Here is a 24,823-nt window from a genome sequence, read left to right as displayed (position 1 = left end):
TCTTCCCCGCGAATCAGCGGGCATGGTTGCACTGAGTGGTGATGTCATAGCCATAACGTCACGCCAATTGAGTACCTCTTTGGCCATCCGACTGCCCCAAGCACGTAAACAAAACACAGCTTCTCTGCCCCTAGATTCACAATCCTTTCCAGCTCTCACCCTTCCATTAATTCAGCCTTGCAAAAGACCACAACTCTCAAACACCCAGTAACAATGCAACGCTTCGCCTCCCGCACCCTTTTCCGAGCCTTCGCAACGCCCCGCGCTACTCTCCCCGCCGGCGGCGTCGCACCCCTCCACACCTCCCGCCATCTCCGATCCACCGCCGGCTACGGAAACACCACGACCTCGGGTCAATCCACGGGCACCTCCTCTCCAAAATCCCCCGAGGACGCCTCTGCCCAGTCAGGCGGTTCCCGCTCCAAGGAAGCCGTCGAGACGGGCTCCTCGCCCACCGGGGGGCAGATCCCCAACGCCTCCGAAGGCCAGGAGAATTCCAACACCTCAACCTCAACCTCATCCTCAACCTCCGACTCGGACAAGTTCGCCATGCCGGACGGTCTAGCGAACGGCGACGCCCGCGGCCGCACCGGTGGCGGCGAGCCCCTCTCGAGCTCCCATCCAAGCGCGCCGGCCCAGCCCAAGATCAGCAACGCTAGCGTGCCCGGGAACAAGCCCAAGCTGACCGAGGAACAGCAGGCCGAAGTGGACGCGCATAATAGGGACTTTGAGAAAAAGCATGGGAAGGCGGAGAGGGCCGCGGATGATAAGGTGAACCCCAAGTTTTGGGGCGGTGGCGGGAGGCGGTTGGAGGAGGACTAAGTGCGTGGTGAACGATGTTGGGGAAACGGAGTGTTGAGGGCAATGGAACTGAACAACGGAGCAAGGCCATGACATGAAACGGAGTCTTCGGCGTCCGTAGTTGGGTATACACCGTGGAGAGGGTTTGATGATACATGGCTGTGTGTTTGGACATTGGATCTTTGGCCGGATCATCCGCACTCTGGTCCAAGAATATCTCGTCTTTCCTTGCGGTGCTACCGTATCTACCTACTGGCAGGGGCAATTGATTCATTGAAGTTCACATGGACTATTTCAAAGCGGTTCAACGGATGTTATGTGTTATGCCGAAGGTCAAAGGCGGATTGGAAGGCCAACTTCCTCGGTTCTTTCAACCGATACTACATTTTCTAGGCAAAATTTGAATTTTCCATTTGCTATCTCACCTGCATACCGTATTGACTCCGGGCATTGATTTTCAACTTCTAGGCAAATCAGGAATGAGCAGTAAACATACTGCAACCTTCATGCCCACTGAAAGTTCTACGCAAGACGTTGATTTCAATTCCCTACAGACACCACAGAATCTCCAAGGCAGCTGACATGAAAATTACCATGTTTTGGCTGTAACTTTACACGTTTTGAATGTTAGGCACCTGGGTCAGATTTCTGGGTTACCCACCTACAGTTCATATATAAAACCATCAGCGGGCGCACGCAATCAAGAGAGGTTGTAGACCATGGAAGTGGAACTTCATTGATTTGAGCGAGATCACTACATGTATGTTGGGGGTAAGGTTAGTATACGACGTGCAAATGGCTGGCGGTAATGGGTGCAATTAACCGTATGGAAAATCTGAGCGTGAAAGAAATGACCCAAAAATCGAATTTACAATGTCAGGTGTCATCAGCTGCATAGTCCCACAATTTCTGGATTTCGGGTGTATGTAGGGAATGGGTAGGGTGTGCGGAGGGTTACTCCTTTGGAAACATAGGTGTGAAAAGGCAGGATATTGATGAATCCAATTCACAGTACTCCTATGTGGCAACACGTCTTCCCCACTTATTTGGTGGGCATGAAATGCACTTAATCGGGCAGTATACTTACGGATTATGTCTGATTTCTTCCTGGAGGTTATGAGGTTGTCAGCTTTGGCGAGTTTGCTGCTACCGAGGCAAGAGAGGAGTGAGACGATGAAGGCGGTCGATTCTCCCAGGGATTCGGTGCCTATGTATTGCGAAGTGATTTGCCTGAGGAAGATCTGGTTGCATGCTTACTGTGAGAAGGTGAAGTTGGAGGCGGAAGAGAATACAAGGAGAGTGTACAGTATGACGATAGGGTTCCTAGGAAGAAGGCTAGAGAGTAGGTCGGACTCTGGTGATTGTGTCTCGGTCTGTAGGTACTTAGGAACAGGAAAATGTAAGAACCTAGGTAGGCAGGTACGTATGGAGGAGACTACTGTACCCCCACTTGACGCTTCTCGGAGTGAATTTTGATGAATGAGCATTATAACGTGTTGTTTGATAATGACTGACTGATTTCGATCTTCTCTTAGCAACACACAGACCTGGAGTCCGATAACCAGAAGTTCAGTCAATGTCTGTGGAAGTTCCCTACTTCCCGTGTGTTGTAATGAAGACTTGAGAGCCAGGATTGTAGGGGCGAGGTAGGTTAAGGTGACTACGGGTAGTGCAACACGTAGGGACGTTAAGGTAGTGGGAGAACCAATGGTGTATTGCTTAATAGCCAGACCCGGCAACTCCAGAGTTGCTATAGCTAGATATTCATAGTATTGCGCTCCTGGTTCTGTGGCGCTGTGAATCCGCCGGCGTGTTCATCGCCGCTTCCATGAGTTCCCTGCTGTTGAAGCCATCACCAGTTCTTAGCATTCTTCTGGCACTAGTGGATACGATCCACACATGGGTCTCCTGTATACCTATAAATCGGATCTCATCTTTCTTCTTCAATCAAGACTTTCACCACCACAGACGTCGTTCACCGTGATCACTCCCTTCCGTATGGTTCAACACGTGGCGCCCTGGAAAGAGGTATCACTGGAGGTAAAATTCATAATGTCATTGTCGATTCGTATAACCTCGATGTTATGCGGAGCGTACACAAGCCGAAGCTCGCTACACCGTACGCCGTTTTATTAAGCGACATGATCAAAGCCGTGAGTTGACTGTTAGCCTGACCAGGTAATATGAATATGCCGTGTAGTTGATCTCGGGACAGACAACATGGAAAAGCCCGAGACGGTTGCTAAAAACAGGGTCCGGGACTTGTTAGCTTTGGTCACTGTGGGCGTGGCTGTCAGGACGATTCGTGGACGGAAACACCAGAAGTAGCGACCGATGGGAGATGGGGATTGGTAACGTAACGCATCAACGAAACCTGATGAATTCATAGGAAATGAATGTCATGTCTCATCATTGCCAGATGGAAAATTGCATTTGTATGTACTCCAAACTGCAACGTATCTCGGCGACCAATTCCCCCCTCCCCCTCTATCTGTCCTGCCGGTCAATACGGCGCCACCAACTGTTCCCACCATTGAGATGCCTATTCCGGCTTGCGACCCCATACAACACGTGCCATGAGATACCCGTGGATGTTGGGATTATTCATGTCCCTTCTCACGTGACGGGTAAAGGCTTTCGCTTCATCCGGTGTCCAACCAAGGACGTTGTTCCAGATGTAGTTGACGTAACCTAGAGCGTATCATCAGAATTGACTGGATGAAGTCGCATTCAGGAAGCGGGAGGTGAAAGAGTTGCAACGGTGTTCATGACAAGCGAGCTTACCTTCAAGATCCGCCTCAATGGCCATCTTCCACCAAACACCAATTTCCGCGAGTTCCTTATCAGAGTGCCATCCGCCATACGGAAGTATGATATCCTTGAACTCAATATCAACAAACCCAGCTGCCTCCATTCCTTTCCGCTGGAGATCTTCTTCGTATATTGTAAACGTTCTTCCAAGCTTTTTGCCACCTTCGCGAAAGACCTTGCCCCATTGCTCAAGAGCACTACCTTCCTTTACTGTTCCGTCGTCAGACAGCAGATGACATCCTGTATCATAACTTTCCACATAGCTTCCAGGCTTAGCGACTCGATAGGCGTTCCTGAAGAGGGCATACCAATCGTCAACAATACCTACAAGTAGACGAAGGTTGACGAAGTCAAATGTATTTTCGGGCCAGGTCCATTCTTGGTTGCAATCCTCTAGCTCAAACTTAACGTTCGGGGGTACCCAAGAAGGCTGGATAGGAGAGACATCAGTTCCTATAACTTCAGCATTGGGAAACTCGTCGGCAAAGTCGCTAAATATGCAATTGAGTTAGCCATCCATGTGCGACCAAGTAAGTCGTCTAACAGGCACCTGAGTCAATCAGGATTTAGAAGATGACGTTGAGGACAAAACCTACATCGCCCACAGGCCAGCACCCGTCGCAACATCCAGCACCTTCTGAACCTTCTTTGGTTCGAGAGGCGACGAAAATAACTTCCCTCCCAGTGTGACCATAACGGCGTGATGCCTTCCCCGGCTGTTAGTTGTTGATCCGAGAAGGTAGGGATGCGTTGCCAGAGGATTGTGCAGAAACTTACACGAGCTCCATCGCATCAAGGTGGCGTTGGTCATTGGGCTGCCATGCCTCGGCCCTACCCATTTCAGCGTGATATGTCCTCCCGTGAACTTCGCGGTAGTGAAAAATGCTCGAGCTTATGGAAGCTGTGGTGGAATTAAATGACCCGAGGCTAGATGCCCCATCGTCGACATCATCTTCGGGAAGCTGCAAACATGGGTCGACCTATCAGCAAGTGCAAGCCAATTTTGTGATCAGGAACGCTCGAGGTAGTTACCGGTTGCTCCGTCCAATGGGTTGCAGGAAGAATGCCAGCTGCGGTTTGCGCAGCAGCGCTTAGCGGGGCCGGGGCAGCTGCTGGTGCCGGCGAGGTCGCTTTGCCCGTGGGACTCTGGGGGCTCTGGGGGCTCTTGGGGCTTCGGGGGCTTTGCGCGCTGGAACTCATGGTTGTGACAGCGGCAAGGACAGCCGAGTCGGTTCGGTGTCGGGGGAGCGAAAGTAAAGAAGCCAGAAGCACTGGGGAAAAATGTGCGGCGTCGTAAATTGAGGATCTGGGACTTGGGAGAGAGTCGTTCCATGGGCAGGTCTTTGTACCATTTTGGTGGAGAGGAGTATCGTACGGCAAAGGCAAGAGTGTACAGTCCCTTTCATGGTCGCGTTACTGTGAAGCGCGCACGAGAGACCACAAATCGCTAAAGTTCCTTCCTGATGCGGTGCAAGGGCAATGCAACTGGTGAGACTGTCGTGGAAGACTGGGTTTTGGATTTCCAGGGGTGTATATCTGACCAATCGACAGGTGCCAAACATCGCTTCTGCACACTGCGGGATCCAAATAGCTTGTGTTTGCTATGCCATGCCTGTGGTATCCTGCAGTCCCCTGCCACCGAACGTTGCAACGTCTCAAGGTCGGTCGCCGGATCAACAGTTGAATCCACCAAAGAGCGTTACATTCTTCAATGGCCGTCAGGATATTCACCCCATTCAACTGTGCAAGCCAAGACGGGCACAGTAGCCGCCAAGCCGGGGATAAACCGTCGGCCGAATTGGAATCCGCAGTTCTTTGACCGGGACGGTTTCTACATCAACTTGGAGCGGCTCTGTTTCCCTGCAGCGGCCTGCACTAGTAGAGAGTAGGGGATGCAGTTGCGTCTCAATCTGATCATGCGGCGTAGTGACGGGCTTCAAAAAGGGACATGTTGTCTCCATCGATGGACTGGCAGTGTTCAGCATGTGGTAGAGAAGTTTGTGATTTGATAAAGTTGACAGGGTTCACCCCGCCCGGCAACTTGATCCGGAGACAGTTGGGCACATCAAAATGTGATGGATCATGTTGAACGAATGGCGGGCGTCGGTTCCATTCGAGCATGAAGTTGTTCAACCGATCGAAGCGAGGAAGACTAATCGATTTTCGTATTGGATTGGAACTAACGACGAGCACGAAGCGGTGGCGGTTGGGCTAGGCTGGAGAAAAGCTTTTCCTTGTGTCAAAGTTTCACCTACAATGCAAATATACCATGAATCAGTATCATAGAAGTGGAAATGGAGAAATGGCGCGAAAGGGAAAATGGCAAAATGAACACGGAAACCATACCCTTTTTGCCGTTTCTTTCACGTTGATGCGAATGAGTTGTGTGAAAGGAAAGGATAAGCAACATGTGAATAATGACTTGGGTCTTACATCTCGGCGGGATATGGGTCGTTGGCTGACACCAAGAGATGGCCGGTAAAATATACAAAATCGGGGTGGCCGGTCGCCCACTCCATCCTCTTCAGTCAATCTTTCGTTGATCGTGTCGTTGTCTCTGATATTCTTAGTGGTACCGTCCAGAAGCTCGAAGCGAATGAAGGTCTTGTCGAAGCTGATGATGAGATTCTTGAGCACCTGGGCTAAGTAATGAGAGTTAGTTGATAGTCAGATGAATGGGTGAGTTGGTAAGTGAAATATCTGAAACACTTACTTTGCGGGGTTTGAGTGGACGGATAAAGCACACGGATGGCTATGGAAACTTCTGACCGTCATACCCGTTGGTATCGACTGTTGGAATACCTGCCCGGCTGTCGGGTCGCTGCGAGATGTGAAACTCTCATATTCGAAGGGCTTGGGAGTGACGCTGTACGACACGACGTGATGCCATGGTTGGTTTGCTTGAGTGGTGAGACGGTTGGTGAGTTGAGATCTGAACTGAGCCTCACTTTGAGGTCGGTCGGTGTCATGAACCCCAGATGGGAATCTCGATGGCAGTGAAAAGAGCGCCACTGAACTCGACGATCCTTTCTTTGGCAGCAAAGTCCATTGCGATCAGCAGGGGTAGTCTTGATGTTTTTTGACCGTTTTAATGATTCAGGTTGATTTGGTGATGCGAGCGGCTCGAGTGCACAAGTTTGAATCGTGAAAGGTTGTTATTTGGTAAAAGAGAGAAGGCGGGTCTCGATCAAAACCTCTCGAGATTGCCGGCACAGGGCAAAGGCTGAGCCAGGTAGTCTGCAGTCGGCTGGCGGGCCCGGCAGAGTGTTGACAAGGGGGGTATCAATGTCGTTCAAGTTTCAGAGCCACAGGACAGTCCGAAATCATCTAGTCCTCTCATTGTTCCCTGGGAAATACCCTGGCTTCCGTCCCCATGCACTGCGTGCGATGGCATAGCCGTGAACATTTGGATTGTTCCACTCTTTCTTGCATCGGTCGGCATACGACTTGGTCTCCTCCGGACTCCATCCTACCACGATATTGAAGATATAGTTGAGGTATCCTATCGGGAGACGTTAGCACTGACCCACTCAGGTCGCTGATCGTGGAACGGTGGGGTGCTCGCCGCAAACCGAGTGCTGGCTGCACATGCAATCTTACCTTCAATGTCCGCCTCGATGGCTAACTTCCACCATAGACCGACTTCCGCTGCTTCCTTCTCAGGGTGCCAGACACCTACGGGTATATAGTAGTCTCTATACTCGATGTCCACAAAGCCAGCAGCTGCCATAGCCTTGCGTTGGAGGTCGTTCTCGTAAACCTCAAACGTTCGGCCGAATCTTCTTCCACCTTCATTAAAAACCTTGCCCCATTGTGACACGGCGCTGTCTTCCTTTAACGTACCGTCGTCGCATTGAAAAGTGCTGCAGACGACAAACGTTTCAACGTAGCCTGCATGGAACTTGTGTGAGTGTTTGTCAATGGACAATTGGTGGATGGAAGACGTCAGGGGGGGGTACGTACCACCCGGTTTACAGGTCCGGAAGGCCTGGCGATGGAATAAATACCAGTCTTCGATAACGCCAAGTAGCATGCGCGCATGGATAAAATCAAAGGTGTTGGCTGGCCAGGTCCATTCTTGGTTGCAATCATCAAGCTCAAACCTGACGTTGGCGGGCACCCAGGAAGGTTGAATAGGGGTGACATCGGTACCGACGACGTCGGCTTCGGGGCATTCGTCGGCAAAGTCACTAGACGGCACCAGACATACTGTTAGAAGGGCGGTTGGGGCAGGTTATAGCTGCCAGGGCTCGAATCGCATGTCTGCCCTCGGGCGCAACATCACAAAGCGCTTCGAGACCGGACGAGTGCGCAAGACGTGTGTGGAGTAAGACTTACATTGCCCACAGACCACTTCCTGTGCCAATGTCCAACACTTTTCGGACCTTGTTCTTGTCGAGTGGAGCGCAATACAACCTGTGGCCCATAGTGAGCATATAAGCGTGGTGGCTGTTACCATGGTCAGCATATACAACCAAACTTGTCGGTACTTGAAAGGGCAGGTATTTACGCAATCTCCATTGCCTCAATATGACGCTCATCATTGGGTTCCCACGATTCTGCATTGCCGAGATCGCTGTGGTAGGTTCTCCCATGGATATGGCGATACTGGAAGATGGACTCGGTGAGCGATGCGGTCCTGGCCCTGGGGACAACATCTTCGTCGGTTTCGTCGTCCGTGAATTGCTGTTGCCAATGTGAGGCAGGGAGAATACCCATTGCGGTTTGCTCCTCATTGCTGAGCAACATGGATATGGGAACCTTTCTGGGTTCGTCTGCCGACGACGATGCCGTATTATTTGGACCACCATTGGGGAAGTTGGAGTTGTGAGCCATGCTGGTGGTTTTGACGAGTGAAACAATGCGTGGAACGAGGTGTCGGTAAGGTGGATGTCGAGAATGGACGGCCACAGTTTGGTTTTGTGTTCGAGGCCAATTACATATGAACAGCGAGAGCAGGAGGGGTCCTGTGGTACAGTTGCTAGCGCTCTCTCCACTGTGAAGAACGCAACCTACTTAAGGGAAAGGGCGGGACCCACGCGGATGCTCCGCGATGCCTTCGTGTGGGACTGGCATGGATCACTGGCTGACTCGCTGCCTGTATTCCCTTGTGAGACTGTCAATACATCTTTGAAAGCAGGAAAGAGGAAGTACTAGCAAGAGCGGCGAATTTGGAGGGCTGGATTTTACCTACCAAGGCAGGCAGGCACACTTGGCCAGACTAGTAGGTCGCTTTCATTTTGGTGTGCAGTGCTGGGTAAAGAAAAGAAAGGGTGCTGGATCCAGAGGCACGTGGCAGGGAAACTCTCAACGTCTCTCTTGCCGTGATGTGATGTGCCAAGCACATTTTGAGCACCCCCGGTGGGATTCAGGTTGGACACACTACATACTTGGCGCCAAGATGCTCCCTAGCGATGCAGTGTACGGGCACCGAAGCCTCTCGGCCCTCATTTTATGCAACTTGAGGCAGCCTATTTCACTTGCATCATACGGTAGTTACGGAGTTGACGGGGCCATAATACCACTTGAAGGGTGGTGTACACTACAATTCGACCGCGAGAATTGCTTGCATAACGGGGGTTTGGCATTGGATGTGGGTTGCATGAACTGAGGTGGGCCATTGTGTGCCTTCTATGCTTATCTTCGCCAGCTTCGTGACAGGACATGACCTGCCAACACTCCATTTGTTGAACCACCGTTTGGATGAGAATAGACACATCCAAAGAGTTCTTACTCTGGCTTACGACCCCAAACACAACGTACCGTGGTGTAGGCGTGGTATTTCGGGTCACCGAGCTCCTTCCTAAGCTGAGCGGCATATACGCCAGTTTGCGCCGGAGTCCACCCCATCACCGCGTTGAACGGGTAGTTCAGGTAGCCTGTATAACCACGCATTAGTTAATCCCGGTATGTCTCCAGCCACAATCAGGGTATCGCCATTCAAAAGGGTCTTACCTTCAAGATCACTCTCGCAATGAATTTTCCACCAAAGGCCTTTTTCGGCCAGGACTTTGTCCTTGTGCCAAACACCAAGGGGTACGTAGTAGTCTTTGACTTCAATGTCCACAAAGCCCGCCGCCTCCATACCCTTCTGCTGGAGATTGTGAGCGAAAACCTCGAATGTCCGTCCCATCTTCCTCCCTGCCGCATTCCAGACCTTTCCCCACTGGGCAAGAGCGCTATCATCTTTCACCGTGTCATCTTCGCTCCTGAAGGTGCTGTCGCAAACAAAGCTTTCGGTATAGCCACCGGGCTTACAAGTACGGTAAGCTTGACGAAATATAGCGTCCCAATCCTCGACGATACCGAACAGCATTCTCATGTGGATGAAGTCGAAAGTGTTGTCGGGCCAAGTCCACTCCGAGTTACAATCGTCGAGTTCGAACTTTACATTGGCTGGAACCCACGTGGGCTGAATAGGGGTAATATCCGTACCGATCACCTCGGCATTTGGAAATTCGTCGGCAAAGTCGCTAGGGGAAACATACATCAGCGAGGCATTGGTGGCATAGCTTCGCCCGACTCACATTGCCCATAAGCCCGTTCCTGTTCCAATATCGACGACTTTCTGCACTTTCTTTTTATCGAGAGGAGCATTGAAGAGCTTCCCGTCCAGTACCACTGTGTACACATGTTGACTGTATCTATTATATCAGACTCGGATTCACAAAGTCAAAGAGGTATGTGGTGGCAGACTTACGCAAGGTCCAACGCTTCACTGTGACGTTCATCGTTGGGCTCCCAGGATTCAGCACTGCCCATCTCGCCGTGATATGTTCTTCCATGAATGGTGCGATACTCAAAGATGGTAGAGCTCAGCGAGGCGGTGCTGGAAATGAACGATCCAATGGTTGAAGCCGAATCATCGTCGGGGTCCTCTACGGTGGATTGCTCCTCCCAATGCGAAGGAGGAAGAATACCAATTGCGGCTTGCTCCTCATTGTTGAGCAATGGTTGCTGCTGTGCAGGCTCGGTTGCCATGCTTGGGGTTTTGGTGAGTGAAACAACGAGAGCGAAACAAGCTGAGTGCTGGGAAAAGTATCCGAAAGATGACGGACGGCTACGGGTTCAAGCTTGGTTGTAGGTTCGGGAGCAGGAAAGGAAACTGGGCCACATTTTAAACAGCGAGGGCGGGAGGGTTGAGGAAGGCCAACGATGGCATTATACACTAAAGTTTTAGCGTTCCATTCACCGTGAACAATGCAACAGGCATTGCAAAGTTATAGGATGCCTTCCTTCCGCGGCCCTATGAGGACTTGGACAGGCCATCGTGGCACCGTGATGCGGCGCTTGGTTTCTTGGTGTCAAAAAGAGACCGGGCAGCGGACCAATTGACATGTGCCAGGCACGCTTTCTGCACCGCTGCAGGATCCTGTAGCAATAGCCCCTCCTGACTATGCATGCTTTCACCTTTTTCTGTGACCAGGCGGTTTTCGACTACTGGAAGCATTGCAACCCTTCCCCTCTGCTTGGAATTGTACTGAAAATGGCCTCGACTGCGACCGGCAACCGGCAGTCTTCTCGAACTCACAAAGTGTTTTACATGCCGTCCGGGGTTGTAACGCCCAGTCCCGGGCACGGTAACCGCCATTTGGGGTTGCAAGAATCACCTGAGTGGCAGGGGGTTCTTGGCCCTGCAGGCTGCGGTACAGTAGCACCCCAACTGGGGAATACCGCAAAGGTTAAATGTGGGAGAGGGGACACGTCGCATTCTTCAGTTCCCAATGTCATGACTCTTCTGAAGGATTTCGCAGCGCTGTTGGGCGAGCATTGACCGCGAACGATTGGCAGTGTGAAGATGGTAAACTCATAGTCAAAAGATACTGTCCCTCTCACCCACATATCCAATATGGTGAGGGGGACAGTATTTTTTAACCATCACTGTAGGTAGTGACCCGTTACTCGAAGCGACGGAGTAGCGTAAGAATGGGCCAAGCACAACATTGACTCGCGCGCTCAAAAATCACATCACCAGCTCTTGAAGAGGATCGGTGGTTGGTCGGAGGAGGTGTTGTGTCTTTCGGGGGGATAATAGCATCTACTACAAGCCAGGTCAGCGTCTCAATCATTGGACAAGCGGGCGATGTTGGGAACTGCCTTGGGTGGGCAAGGTTGAGAAGGTTGAACAACGGTTCAAACGGGAGAGACAAGATGTGAGGACACGAACCGCAGTTTGTCGACAATTGATTGAGTGTGCTCGAGGAGGAGAACCGGCCAGATAAGCCAGACCAGGACGTTCCTTGGAGGGGCGAGGAGGGCTGGTGGCTGCGTGGCCCGGGAGATCGAGGAAAGGGTGGGGCACGACACAGTCGTTCCTGCCACAAGTATGCCGGGACCGGAACCGGAAAATAGCCCGGTTTCCACCCTTCCGATCCGTGCTTTGCCCCCGCTGACCCCGCTAGACCACCGGACTCGTACCTCCCGAACAGTACCAACAACAAAGACTGCAGATTTCCCAAATACCTGACGCATCACAAGGTCTAGTTTTCCGATTTGCAACAGAATTCACGCAGGGTCACCCCATGTAGGTGGGACGAGGAGTCTAGCGTATTTGATCACGTTTAAGTGCGTCAAAAACGGTCTTGCAGTGAAAACATGTTGGACCGCCCTCTAAAAGCACCAAGACCGTCTAACTGGAACCGCTAGCTGCTGTCTTGCTGTTGGTATTGCGATATAGCATGCTCAAAGTTCACATGGGAGAGATGAAGTACCAGGATCAACGTCGTGTGCCATGTGAAATCTTCTAAGTTGACAATAACGCTAGGTCTTTGCTCTCCTTCAGCCAAGCTACATGGTTGATGAAAGATACAGCAAATCGATACGGGCCTTGAATGCGAACCTACGGCTGTCCTTGCGATGTGATATGGGATTGAACTATGGGAATCCAACATGCCTGACAGGAATGGATGCTCGCTCCGACTTCCCTGCACCAAACTCCAGTCTCCGGTTCCCAACTGTAATCGGGACCTAAGTTGAGAGCCCTTTGGCATGTGCTCCATCCCCCCCCCCCCCCCCCCCCCCCCCCAAAGACTTTATTCTGGTTTGCGACCGTACATCACACGCAGCCAGAAATAGCCGTGAATCTTGGGATTGTTCCACTCCTTCTTGGCGTGGGCAGCAAACCTCTTGGTCTCCTCTGGAGTCCAGCCCATGACGACATTGAGAAGGTAGTTGAGGTACCCTGCCCCACTCGTTAGTATAAACTCAACATCTGGTCTCGATGAAAGAAACTTACCCTCAAGATCTTCCTCGATTGCCAACTTATACCACAGCCCCCTTTCTGCCGCTTTCTTCTCAGGATGCCAGACCCCCAGGGGACATTGAATGTCCTTGAACTCAATGTCAACAAATCCGGCCGCTTCCATACCCTTGCGTTGCAAATCGTCCTCATACACATTGAACGGTCTTCCCAATTTCTTGCCAGCCTCGCCCAAAACCTTGCCCCATTGATGCATAGCAGTACCTTCCTTAACCGATCCATCATCACTCAAGAAATGGATACTACTGCCAATGCTTTCTACATAACCGCCCGGCTTACAACACCGGAACGCGTTACGGAACAGCTTATCCCAGTCGTTAACAACGCCTGCCAACATGCGCATGTGGATGAAATCGAAGCTATTCTCGGCATATGTCCAGTCTAGATTGCAATCGTCGATTTCGAACTTCACATTGGGAGGAACCCACGAAGGCTGGATGGGGGAAACGTCGGTGCCAATGACTTCCGTGTTGGGGTATTCGTCGGCAAAATCACTACAACAAATAGCAAGCGTCGGTTAGTACGGTCGTAATCAAGATGGTGACACCGCACTGTGTGGCCGGTCACAGCGAATGCGTAAAGACAAGTTTGACAAAGGTGCAAGTCCCCTCGGTTGTTGTGGCTCGACATGATGACTTCTGTGATCTGTGACGGATGCCAAGCTCGTAATCCACGGTTGCGGGGACGGGGACCGATCGCATGGTCGCTTCAGGCGGCTCGGGTGTAATGAACAGAATGTGCAGGAAAACTTACATGGCCCACAGGCCACTGCCTGTCCCAACGTCCAGCACTTTATGAATCCTCTTCTTATCAAGTGGTGAAAGGTAGAGCTTTCCATCCAGCTGAACCAACATGGCGTGGTGGCTTTTTGATGCATGTATAACGTCAGCCTAGGGTCAACTCCAATCCTGCAAAGCCATGGGTACAGTTGTTACTTACAAGATTTCCATGGCCTCGACGTGACGTTGGTCATTGGGCTCATATGACTCGGCATTGCCAACATCACCGTGGTAAGTCCTTCCATGGATAGTGCGGTACTGAAAGATAGTCGAACTTAAGGAAGCGGAGCTCGAAATGAAGGAGCCGAGTGAAGAGGCGCCATCATCTACTGTATCGTCTTCTTCGAGCTACGAACGAGAGTGTTAATGCTTGTCATGGAAGATGCATTACATCTGTGACTTACAGGTTGAGCTGCCCAATGCGAAGCTGGAAGAAGACCAGCTGCGTTTTGTTCCTCGGCCGTGAGCGGTGTTGGGCCGTGACCAGGCGCGACGGGTGCTGGTGGGTTGGACGCTTGGTCGCTCTTGGGGCTCTTGGGACTGGACGCCATGCTCGCGACGCCGGGTAGGGAAAGTAATCAGAGGTAGACAGATGTCTGTGTCAAGGTCGTTGTGCCCGAAGCATGGCAGGGTGGAATTTAAGGAGGGGACTCGGGGGAAGCATTGTACTTAACACCGCAAAAGAGGCCATCATTTGGCACGCACAACTTGGTGTGATACAGTCAGTGTGTTCAGTCCACTGTGGAAGGTGCGCAAGAGACAAGGATTCTCTGGGATGCCTTCCTGTTTTGGGTCTAAGACCATGCAACTGGTACATAATGCCCGACCGCACGATATCACCGGAACAAACAACGGATGTGGTTGTCAATGATCAGGGGGTCAACATGCTAGACCAATTAAAATGTCGGTCCGAAGAATCGCGTCTGCATGCTGTGGAGCCTTAAGTCCCTGATAGCTCCTCTTTCCAGGTTGTTCCCCTTCCGTGTCGTGAAAGCTTGAGGCGGCCCCGATTTTTCCCCGGCCTTAGCCCAAACCAAGACCTTCGAGGCTTGTCTGCGAACGCTCATTGACTTCGGCGGCCCCTTACAGAGTGGGCACAGATACCTAATGGTCAGAATATTGGAGCCATCGCCTTCACAGGGCGAGAGTTCATCGGGAACGGTAACCGTCAGTGGAGGTTGTGCGGCCTATATTGGACGATGCGAACACCCAGGGTATTAGCGGTCGGAGTGGGAAGCCGTTGAGCCGTTGCCCCGCAGTGATTGATGGGATTGGGAGTTGGGAAGTGGAAACCCGTTCAACCCGGATACTCGGAGATATTTCTACTTGCGAAATACTGCGAGTCAACTTTTCCAGTTCGGCCATCGGCATCTAGCCCCTTGAAGTTGAAGCTCAGGTCTTGCCGAGGTACGTTTGTTTGGGACGCGAGCACAACCCTATACCGACGGGATCATTGTGTTTATGGCGACGGCCACGCGGCATCAAAGCTGAGATTGGCGATTCTGTGTTTGTCGCGTCGTGTCAGCAATTGTCGTCTTGAAGATGGGAAAACGCTGTACATGTGGAGTTTACTGATATGGCATACCATGTAGGTAAGCATGAAGCCATGACTTTGTCCGTCGACCAGGGCGGACTTGGAACGATGACCCTGCCAGTGACTCTGCCCCGCGCACTAGCTATGCTTCTGACAGCGAACGGTCTCCACGACGCCTTCCTGATGCAGCCCTAGGGCGGGCGACAGACCGAGTAGGTGAGGGCATGATTCGCATCAGCGTCGTTGCTAGGGACGGGCCGATGAAAAAAAGTAAAAAGGACAATAAAAGAGTAAAAACGAAGAAAAAGTCAAGAGTCGAGCTTGTGTGGTTGATGATGATCGCCAGGCACGACCTGCTGAGGGGGGGGGGGGGGGGGGGGGGGGTTGTTGGATGAGTGGCAAGAGGTGCGAAAGCTCCGCTGAGCTCCGCACGCGTGACGCGGGCCGTTGATTTCGGCGGGGAAGGCGGGGTACGGTACGGTACGGCCCGGTGGCGCCTGCCCCTCATCCCGCCGTCTTCCCTCCGGTTTCGCCCAGCGCAAGGAAGCCGGAAAGCAAAGCCAAGTCAAGCAAATTTTGGTAAGAATTTCGTTGTTTAGTGTAAAAAGAAAAAGAAAAAGGCAAAAGGCTTGTTTGTGTGATCTTCAATTTGCGTTGCGTTAACATTTACAGATATTGTAGTTACACTATCTTTCACGCCGTATTACCTACCATTATTGCGCAACAAAAACCCACACAAGCAACGAAAGCCCTGAGGCCATCACCACATTGAATCTCTTGTTCTACCGTTCGAAATGAAATTCCTTCCCTTACCATTCGAGTTCACCACCAACTAACTTACACCACCAACTGACTTCCACCGCCAACGAACTTACGCCATCAACCGAGATCACCACCAATGATTTACGCCACCAACTAACTTGACCAACTAACTTCACCAACTACCTTCAAAACCAACTGCTTCACACCACAAACCACATTCATCACAACCTACTACCCATCCTCAACACACCCACTTTCAACCATAAAAACAAACATCCTATCGCCTACCATCGTCGATAAATTACTCAACGCTTCCAACATCATCTAACTTCATTTATATACTCCAAACAGATCAACCAAAACACGAAGTTCACAAACCCATACAGAAAAATGCCCGCCCCGAGTTCCCTACAACCCAAAAACCACCCTGATAAATGAGCAGCACTCTGAAAAATGAGCAACAAAATGAAGAAAACAAAACAAATCAAAACCTAAAAATAAAAGGAAAAAAAAAGTTTTGTTCTAAAAAAAGAAAAAACGTAAAAGAAACTCAAGCCAAAGCTGTCCCAAACAACTTCTCCTCCGTCTTTTCCGCGGCTTTGTTGCTTTATTCACTTTATTAGTTACCACTTCAGTTGGATTACGAATCGGCATTGCCACTTACACTAAAATACAATTAACGCACGCAACCGACACCGACATCGACACCGACAGCACCAATAACAACACCCGATGGATCTTTTGCATGCCACTGGGGCTGCCATGAGATCTGGTGACGTGATATTGTGGATGAACTGATTGTCGTAAAGCTAAAAAGCACTTTCGCATGGGTCCATGTATCAAAGATAATTTTTCTGGGGTGGATGAAACGTTCTCTATACTTCGGTTGGAACCAATGTGTAATAGTGAGAGTCAGACGTGTGTAACTTGCAGGATTGTGAAGACTGTGTAGATCATTATAGTAAGACGTGTCAGGTGTATTCTTACGATCACTCGAGAGTGTGTGAGTGTAGCTAGGAGCTACCTTTACCAAACACTGCCCAAGACCTTTAACATCTCCTGAAAGTCGCCAGGAACTCCCAACCCCGTTACGGGATCCCACCCCTTCCTCGCATCCCATCCTCCCAAGATAACATTTTCGCTCTGGTCTCCTTCTCCTTCTCCAACTTCCCCCTCCCCACCCCAGTCCTCTTCATCTGCCTTACCCTCTCCATCTCCTCCATGTGTACCGCCATCCTCTTCTGAGTTCCCTTGCCTTTTCTCTACGACACTGTGCCTCCAGTATTTCTCCTTCCCCTTGCCTCTCCCCTCCTCCAGCGCCTCCCCAGGAAAGACACATCCCTCACTTCGTCCCCACTTCACATCCGTCAACACCCGTCGCACCCTTGGGTCCAAGTACAAATGTCCATTCAGCCACCCTAGACTCCTCTTCCCTTGTCTCAAGCGTTGATCATTAACGAGCGCCACCATAGCCGCCACCACCGGCGTTGACGCACTCGTCCCGCGTACTTCCACCATCTCTCCGCGGTGTATGATCTGGAAGCCTGAGCCGATAGCAGCCATGTCCGGCATACCGCGCCCGTTGTGGGAGAAGTAGACTCCTTTCAGATCACGGGGCTGGCTTGGTTGACCCGGTTTGCTTGATCGAGAGCGGAGAAGGCTGGAGACGTAAGGGTCTACTGCCGCTCGCTGCCAGAGAGGCCGATCGAAATACTCGCTGAAGCCACCGCTGGAAAACGCAGCGCCGGTCAGGTTGAGGGCCGTGTTATCAGTTGCTCCTACACTGGTAACCCAGGGACAGGAAGCAGGGAACGTGGGCACGAATGCCCGTCTGCCTGATCCATCGTTTTTAATGCAAGTGTCGCCGCCTCCGGCCGAGAAGCCGATGCCTGCTGCTCCCCCGTCGCCAGTTGCCACAAGAACGGAAGTACCGCGTGCTGCCACGGCAGCAAACAGGTCGCATACTCTGTGAGCGTATTTTCGCGGAACAGATTGTTCATCGTCTGCATAGCTGATGCTCAGAACGTGCGGTATTTGGTTGTCAGGTAGAGCAAGAAGGGCTTGCAAGAACTCAAGGAAGGGTTCGTTGTTCGCTCTAGGATCGTTCGTAGGGAGGGGACGGCCGGAAGAATCGAGTTTGGTCCCGCGCCCACCAGTGGCGTAGTAAATCACTCGAGTAGGATGACCCAGACTGAGAGCGTATTGCACGTCGAGGTTGGCTTCAAGACCGGAGAGGGCGGGGTCGGTGGAGTGCGGATCCCAACGGGTGGCATTGTTAAGGAGAGTTATGGTGATGTTGTAGGGAGGCTCGGAGGTGGTGTTTGTGACGGGAGGGAGCGTAAGGCTACCCCCGCTGCCGCCCCGGGACGGAGTGGGTCTGAGGGGGAGTAGTTCACGTGCGTAGGTGGCCAGGAAGGAGGTCACATCGCGGTGAGTAATGTATTGCTCCAAGAAACTAGCGATGCCGAAACGCACGGGGGAGGGAGAGCGAAAGTCGGGGGATGGAGTGTAGGTGAGGTTATAGAGCTTGCGAATACAGCCGGGGAATGTGCCGGTCCAGCAAGGAGGAGCAAAGAAGTCCTCTCGGGCGGACAGTTTGGGTTGAATTGGCTGGCGACGGCCGATGCCAAGGGTACCGTCGTTACGGTTGCGAGGAGGCATGAAGTTTGTAAGCGGGTGAACGAAGTCAATGTCGTCGCTGAGCCACCGGGGAATCGTGTAAGAGCGGGAACGAAGGATCTGGGTGCTGGGGTCACCGTTGTACGAGTAATAGGCCAAGTCGGCTTCAAAGAGCATCTGGACTGTAGCAGCTGTAGCTTTGAAGGTGATCCAGCTGTTGTCGGCATTGTAGCTTTTGATACCGTGGGACTGTAGCCAACGGCCCACAGCTGTGACTGACCTCTGGTCTGGTTGACGGTGTTTCTCAACCTCTTCCTTTGTAAATTGACGGCTGTTGGGGTGGTCGTCAGATGTAGATTGCTGTAAGAGACGCCTTTTCAGCTCTTCTATCCCGGGTTCTTTCAGCGCTATGGACAGTTGTATCCGATCGGAAGCGGTGGCATGGCGTTCGACCTTCCACCCCGCCGGTAGATGGCCCGCTTCTTCAAGAACGATTCTTGAGGCAGTAACCAACGAAGAGAGAAGAGCAAAGAGCCTAAGGAGGGTCCAAAGGTGGAACCGGAACATCGCGACTGCAGAAATATAGAAGGCGAAGCGAGCAGTGACCATGAAAAAACTGAAACCGTACCTTGATGATAGCAACACTGTCGTTGTCTAACCACGCGCAGATGATGTTACCGGTTTATATGCCTGGCGCATGAATACCTGGCCATACCACGAAGGCAACTGCTGCGCCCGTGCTGAACTCGGATGTTTCGTGATGTATCGTCTGACGATGTAGAGGCCTGTCAACAAAATGGATCCGTAGACACGGTATGCGTGGTGGACATGATGGCTTCCCTCGTCGATTTCTACCCGGATCCAGGAAGATTTGGCCGTTGCTCAAGATCAGAAGATGCTGCTGAGATCTTGGTTGTCAAGGAAATGGTACATGGAAGCTCATTTTTTCTAAATTTGGAAGACCAATATACTGGCGCTGCTACCGCTGGGACAGTAATATGTAGCTGCCTCATAGTGTGGTGCCGAGAGTCGAACCGAGTTTGTGAGCCGCGGGCGCTGGATTCAGCCGCGAAGGCAGAAAGCCCGTATGGGAGCATTGGTGGGTATCTCGACAGTCACAGAACAACAGAAGAAGGGAGGTTGCCCCTTGATACAGGGAGAACATTGCTGTTCATAAACAGAGGACAGGCTTCCAGACCCATAACAGAGTCGCGGGCCCATGGTATCTAGCTGACACTTGGCAGTCACAAAGACACGCCGATAGGAGCAATTGTTCGGAACGGCTAGGGTCCCACGGTACCAGTACCCTCGGATACCACCTCAGGCTTCCTATTGACTTCGCCTCCAGCGTTTATTGCTTGTATTCCCCACCGAGGATCCTCCGCGACCGCGCTTCCAAATCGATTCAATAGTGTTCCGACGGATACTGGGCCGATGACCGTATTGAGCACAATGGCCCAAACTGCAATGACAAAGGCCTTCCTCGACAGGTACGGTGTCTCGTTCAAGCCGATTTGAATGATGAGAAGTCCAATCTCGCCGCGCGCGACCATGGCAGTACCAAGGAAGGCTGCTGAGGACCAGTTTGGTCTTGCCGGGGGTGTCGAAAGCGCTTTCTCTGAGGGGTCCGGCTTCCTGTTTGCAATAAGATCCCACAATGGGATCACTAGGCCGACAACCAACTTGCCAGAAACCATGAGGATGGTGAAGACAATGCCTTTCCAGATGACCTCCCCTGTCCAAAGCTCGATGAATGGAATGGAAAAGCCGATACTGGCGAAGAAGCATGGTTGAAGGATGAAGCGCTGTGCATCTTGGATGTATCGCTCGAACGTGTCGCCGAATGTTGGCCTCTTTTGTTTCGTGTTGTTATCAACGTCGGTTGTCTCGTTGGGCCCGTCTTGGTGTAGATGTTGCTTGCTAGGCAAGCTCGACACCACTGTCCCGGCCAAGAATGCGCCGAACAAAACGCTTGCGCCGGCATAGGCAGCAATGGCCAGAAACGCGCAAAGGACCAGCACCATGAGGACCATGTTCGCGACGTGTCCGAATTTCCGGAAGAACCGTGTCTCGATAGCTGGCAGGCGGAACAGGGGGCCGAGAACGAACTTGGCTGCGAGAGGCGTCAGGATGGCCATGAGACCACTGGCAAGGATAGGCTGCCCTATGACCCAGCCCAAGTTCGCATTTTCGATGTCACGCAGCTGGGAGATGACACTGACAAGGACCAGACCGCAGACATCGTCGAGAATGGCGGCGCTGATGAGTACAGTGCCGACACGGGTCTGGGCAAAGTCGTGCTTTGACGAGGCGCTGTTGATGACGACGAAGGTGGTCCCAAGGGAGGTAGAGCACAGGGCAGTGCCAACGATGAAGGTTTTGAGGGGGCCTGTGGTTGGGTAAGCAAGGTGTCTTTGACTAGGTGAAGTGGATAACAGACCATAGCCAAAGCCAGCATAGAACAGGGCAAACGTCAAGGCAATCGGGGTGAGCACACCAAGAAGCGCCGCGCTGGTGCTAAGGAACAAGTTTTGCCGAAGGAGATCCAGACGAATGGTCAAACCACCTTCGAAGATGATGACGATGAGGCCAAGGTAGCCCAAGGCGAGAAAGGTTTCCTGCCATTCCAGAGCCAGGATGTTGCCAATGGGGACGCCGTAGATGAGGCCAACAATGATTTGGCCAATGAGCCCCGCACGGAGCACCTTGTCGGCCACCCATTCAGACACGGCAAGAAAGAAGAAGAAGGAGATCAAGGTCAAGATGCTGACAACTGGGTGAAGGAGGAGGAAAGGTCAGCCGGTTGTTCCTCGTTGGAGAGAGCGAGTGACAAGCGATACAAATTGGAACGTACTGTCTGGTTCATGATATTCGAGGAAGGCGCCATTTCCTTGGGCGCTCATTTGGGGCGTGTTGCAAACAGGACTCCAGCTTGACCAATGTTGCGCAGCGCGGGGGAAGCGCTGCTGTGGTACAGTAATGAAGCTTGGCGTAATTGAGGGAGAAGCAAAGGAGTGAGAGGAAAGAGCAATCCCACGAAGCACCAGATGGATGTTTTTTGGATCGTGACTGCAGATGTGAATTTTACGCGATGACGACGATGTTGTTGTTTCCTCCAGTTCTGTCACAGCGCAATCAGGACGTCAAGTGTCTGCACTCTTGGCACTCTGCCCAACCGTTTTCTCGGCGGAGAGGTCTGTGCCTTCATGTAAGCACGGGCCACACAACCGCGAAAAGACTGTGGCCGAGTGGACGTTCAGTTCCGTCCTCGGCAGACTCTCGATTTCTGGCACCGGACTGCAAGAACGCTCAGTTGGCAGCGAACCAAAGCGGCCTCTGATCCAACAAATGCTCTCGTTGCACTCCGCGCATTCAAGCATTTCCCTTTCACACTTTCCGCGTCCTCATCCTCATCATTGTTGAGCGCGCCCCCCAAGATGTGCTGACCACTGCAGGTCCTAGTGTGCCGCTGTCTGTCACTGTCGCTGACAGGGACTGTCTGCTCTCACGACTCCCGGGTTAGGGTTGGGGGTTATCAAACATAAACAACATCGTCAAAGACACTCTCCCGTCATGATCCCATTCCATGCATCAAGAGGATCATTGTGCCGGAGAACGCTTCCTGAACAGGTACTCCATTTTAGTTTATTTCTTCTCACCTTGGAACAGTATTCCGTGTGGTTTACCGGTGCCATCATCCGCTCTGTCTGTTCTTCATTTTCCCACTAAGGAACGCGACCTTCCTGGCTCAATTTCTCGCTGACTTGTGGCCGTCGTGACCGACCCTAATGAGATATGATGTATGTATTCCACCAAAGTCGGTTGGGAAACATCGGTTGTCGCAAATTCCCCCTGCTTTGCCTTGCCTTCTTTCACGACTCTTCGTTTTTGCCAATGAGGTCAAGTGGCAGACTTCGGCTGCCATCTCCTTCATGAACCTTTGCCGTATTGATTCAAGCCTTCATGCTTCCGTTTCATCCCGCGGAGGGATGATCGGTCTCGTCACCATGGCTGCTGAAACCATCTCAAACCGCCGCGATACCGGGGTGGCCTTTGTCAAAAACCAAACAATCAGCCACCCCTTCGAAACACAGTGCCGGGGTCTCTTTATCTCGAAATAGCTTCCGACAGAAGCTCACGGGATATGCTTTGACCTTGATTGGCAACTCTTTCCCTTTGATGACCAGCGCATCGCCTGCCTGGACCGGCACAGTCCCCCCATGCCATGAATCTTGTATGCCTCAAAAACCTTCAATGGGCTATACATCCCCATGGAAAGAAAAGGACCCTCAACTCTACCGTGTTCAGTTGTTAAAAGGCCCATTCTTAACCCACTTGGTAAGTGATCCTCTATCCTTCGCCTCGGCTCTCCGTCTAACTCTCCGAGAAACTCCCTTGATCGGTCCCCTTAGCACATCCCCTCAAACCCATACCCCTACCCTAATAAGCTCAACAGAAACATCATACACTCATACCCGGGGCATAACCTACCCCCGAAAAACCTCTGGCATGAAGCTGGTCTTCACGGTCACGACCTCCGCCCTCCTGGTGACGGTCCCCGTCATCGCCTCTCCCATTACTCCCAACACCGCGGCCGGCGAGAAGGACACCGTCATCGTTAGTGCCACAACCATTTCCAACATCATGCATCCTACCACTACGACTATTAGTCTTCGACCTGAGGTATCAGAGACTGCTGAGAAGTTCGATAAGAACGTTAATGAGTCTGACAAGTCTGACGAGTCCGATTATACCACGTCTGACTCTGAACATGCGATCTCTGGCAAGGATGCCTCCTCTTCTTCCGAGTCTCACCTGAACTTCCTCACCCGCCGCAACGGTCTCCCGAAAGGGCTCCACTGCGCTCACCACGGTGCTTTGTGGTTCGCCGGCTGCAAAAACAAGGACCCCAACGATTGCTGGTGTAACTACGTTAAGGCGTGGAGTGTCACTTGGCATCGCGAAAGGCCTGTTCGTGATAGCGACGGCCAACCTTACATAAAACGGGGGTTAAATAGAACGGTCTGCAATGGCACGGAGAGAGGAGCGGGGAGGATGGAGATGAAGCAGGTGGACAAACTCAAAGCTCGTGACGGGCCCAATGTGGTGTAGGTGCCAATGAAGGGGAAGATTGGTTTGAAGCTTGGGGGAGGAGCAGGATAAGGATCCGCACTTGATTGCTATCCCTGGAGCTGGGGGGATGATGCAGATGCTGATACGGGTGCTTATGGGGGAGATGATGAGAGCCAAGGCGGTGGCGGTGTCATCACGATAGGTGTCATGATATGATTTGCAATTCGAGTTTGAGAGCTTGTGGGAAGGTTGAGTAGATGGGAGTGGATAGATGATTGACAGCAGCAGACTGAGAAGGTGATGACCTGGGGAGAGGGGGAAAGGACAGAATGGAGGAGCGGAGGCAAGAAGTGGTGGGAGTGATGTGGGGGGTCTAGGTGGGTGGGAGTTCCCATATGCATGACTCCTTGGATGATGAATCTTGATTCGAGTTGATACAACTGGTTTACTGCCGTAACATGTTAGTATCTCGCGAAATCCAGATTCTAGGTCAGTCCGGTAACGCAGGGTTAAGCATCAGCTGTTCGCTTCAAGGATCACATACATACAGCCACTGCAAATGCAAGAGTACACAAATGGCAAACCATGAACCCTGCGTTGCTAGATTGAACTGGAATCCGGATTCCCTGGATAACTGAAGTCTAAGATAATACATTACCTGTCGGAATCTCGATGCAGCGACGACAGGGGGAGGATGCCTCGGTGAGTGATGTTCACCTAAGACGGAAATAATGGTTCAGCACTCGAAGTATGCAGGCACGCCCGGAGCTCTGACACTGCCGGCCTGTCTGAACTGGAAAGAACAAAGGGTCATAATCGTCCAGCTGGTAGGTGTTGGTCAGGGGCAGTTGCCTGCCTCATCGATCCCAAGTGGAGGTCGCTGCATGTATGCCACTCGGACTTTCCCCAACTTTCTCTGGTGTGCAAGATGAATCCTTCTTGTTTTCCAGTCTTGCCAGCAGCAGTCCGACGCGCTTCAGTGACGAAACATCCAGCGCTTCAGTTACGACTTTGGCTCCTCTGTGATAGCAACGATGACGCCGTTATTCACTTGATCTGCAGAACATCTCAATCACCAGAACATTACCTTTGGGTATATCACTGTTCAGCCTCTCTGGAAATGCTGCGTCGTGAAGACACCCCGAGGGGTCTTGCCTCTAAATGATACTTCAACCTGAGAACTAC

General features: G+C 51.9%; 9 protein-coding genes across 9 annotated transcripts; 2 read left to right on the top strand and 7 right to left on the bottom strand.

Moving 5' to 3' along the window:
* The first annotated feature begins 109 nt into the window (after nucleotides 1-109).
* NCU16742 (hypothetical protein) lies at nucleotides 110-1,268 on the top strand. The gene has a single exon (XM_011396060.1). The coding sequence runs from the start codon at nucleotides 214-216 to the stop codon at nucleotides 820-822; it is 609 nt and encodes a 202-aa protein (XP_011394362.1). The 5' UTR covers nucleotides 110-213; the 3' UTR covers nucleotides 823-1,268.
* Nucleotides 1,269-3,201: 1,933 nt separating this feature from the next.
* NCU04907 (hypothetical protein) lies at nucleotides 3,202-4,888 on the bottom strand. The gene is made up of 5 exons (XM_954262.3): nucleotides 4,645-4,888; nucleotides 4,390-4,574; nucleotides 4,209-4,319; nucleotides 3,586-4,103; nucleotides 3,202-3,492 (listed from the first exon to the last, which is right to left on the bottom strand). Exons 1-5 carry the CDS (start codon nucleotides 4,810-4,812, stop codon nucleotides 3,344-3,346), a joined length of 1,131 nt encoding a protein of 376 aa, XP_959355.2. The 5' UTR covers nucleotides 4,813-4,888; the 3' UTR covers nucleotides 3,202-3,343.
* A 963-nt stretch (nucleotides 4,889-5,851) lies between these two features.
* Nucleotides 5,852-6,661, bottom strand: NCU16741 (hypothetical protein; the record flags this gene model as incomplete). The annotated part of the gene is made up of 3 exons (XM_011396059.1): nucleotides 5,852-5,863; nucleotides 6,046-6,254; nucleotides 6,586-6,661. 3 exons carry the CDS (start codon nucleotides 6,659-6,661, stop codon nucleotides 5,852-5,854), a joined length of 297 nt encoding a protein of 98 aa, XP_011394361.1.
* Nucleotides 6,662-6,751: 90 nt separating this feature from the next.
* On the bottom strand, nucleotides 6,752-8,472 carry NCU04906 (hypothetical protein). The gene is made up of 5 exons (XM_954261.2): nucleotides 8,123-8,472; nucleotides 7,951-8,061; nucleotides 7,588-7,802; nucleotides 7,213-7,503; nucleotides 6,752-7,114 (listed from the first exon to the last, which is right to left on the bottom strand). The coding sequence occupies exons 1-5, from the start codon at nucleotides 8,446-8,448 to the stop codon at nucleotides 6,936-6,938; spliced, it is 1,122 nt and encodes a 373-aa protein (XP_959354.2). The 5' UTR covers nucleotides 8,449-8,472; the 3' UTR covers nucleotides 6,752-6,935.
* Nucleotides 8,473-9,120: 648 nt separating this feature from the next.
* On the bottom strand, nucleotides 9,121-11,679 carry NCU04905 (hypothetical protein). The gene is made up of 4 exons (XM_954260.3): nucleotides 10,313-11,679; nucleotides 10,140-10,250; nucleotides 9,568-10,085; nucleotides 9,121-9,491 (listed from the first exon to the last, which is right to left on the bottom strand). Exons 1-4 carry the CDS (start codon nucleotides 10,591-10,593, stop codon nucleotides 9,343-9,345), a joined length of 1,059 nt encoding a protein of 352 aa, XP_959353.3. The 5' UTR covers nucleotides 10,594-11,679; the 3' UTR covers nucleotides 9,121-9,342.
* A 943-nt stretch (nucleotides 11,680-12,622) lies between these two features.
* Nucleotides 12,623-15,545, bottom strand: NCU04904 (hypothetical protein). Its single transcript, XM_952748.3, has 6 exons — nucleotides 15,236-15,545; nucleotides 14,055-15,152; nucleotides 13,811-13,998; nucleotides 13,625-13,735; nucleotides 12,848-13,365; nucleotides 12,623-12,793 (listed from the first exon to the last, which is right to left on the bottom strand). Exons 2-6 carry the CDS (start codon nucleotides 14,199-14,201, stop codon nucleotides 12,645-12,647), a joined length of 1,113 nt encoding a protein of 370 aa, XP_957841.1. The 5' UTR covers nucleotides 14,202-15,152; nucleotides 15,236-15,545; the 3' UTR covers nucleotides 12,623-12,644.
* Nucleotides 15,546-16,900: 1,355 nt separating this feature from the next.
* Nucleotides 16,901-19,389, bottom strand: NCU04903 (tripeptidyl peptidase I). Its single transcript, XM_953319.2, has one exon. The coding sequence runs from the start codon at nucleotides 19,172-19,174 to the stop codon at nucleotides 16,973-16,975; it is 2,202 nt and encodes a 733-aa protein (XP_958412.2). The 5' UTR covers nucleotides 19,175-19,389; the 3' UTR covers nucleotides 16,901-16,972.
* A 48-nt stretch (nucleotides 19,390-19,437) lies between these two features.
* On the bottom strand, nucleotides 19,438-21,531 carry NCU04902 (sodium-hydrogen antiporter). Its single transcript, XM_953318.2, has 3 exons — nucleotides 21,420-21,531; nucleotides 21,006-21,338; nucleotides 19,438-20,954 (listed from the first exon to the last, which is right to left on the bottom strand). The coding sequence occupies exons 1-3, from the start codon at nucleotides 21,466-21,468 to the stop codon at nucleotides 19,849-19,851; spliced, it is 1,488 nt and encodes a 495-aa protein (XP_958411.1). The 5' UTR covers nucleotides 21,469-21,531; the 3' UTR covers nucleotides 19,438-19,848.
* A 1,305-nt stretch (nucleotides 21,532-22,836) lies between these two features.
* NCU04901 (hypothetical protein) lies at nucleotides 22,837-23,677 on the top strand (the record flags this gene model as incomplete). Its single annotated transcript, XM_953317.1, has 2 exons — nucleotides 22,837-22,903; nucleotides 23,022-23,677. 2 exons carry the CDS (start codon nucleotides 22,837-22,839, stop codon nucleotides 23,675-23,677), a joined length of 723 nt encoding a protein of 240 aa, XP_958410.1.
* Nucleotides 23,678-24,823: the final 1,146 nt, after the last annotated feature.

Source organism: Neurospora crassa, linkage group IV, assembly GCF_000182925.2.
Source record: "Neurospora crassa OR74A linkage group IV, whole genome shotgun sequence".
Taxonomy (NCBI): domain Eukaryota; kingdom Fungi; phylum Ascomycota; class Sordariomycetes; order Sordariales; family Sordariaceae; genus Neurospora; species Neurospora crassa.
Note: the sequence above shows the minus strand (reverse complement) of the source record. Positions and strands in the feature narration are given on the sequence as shown.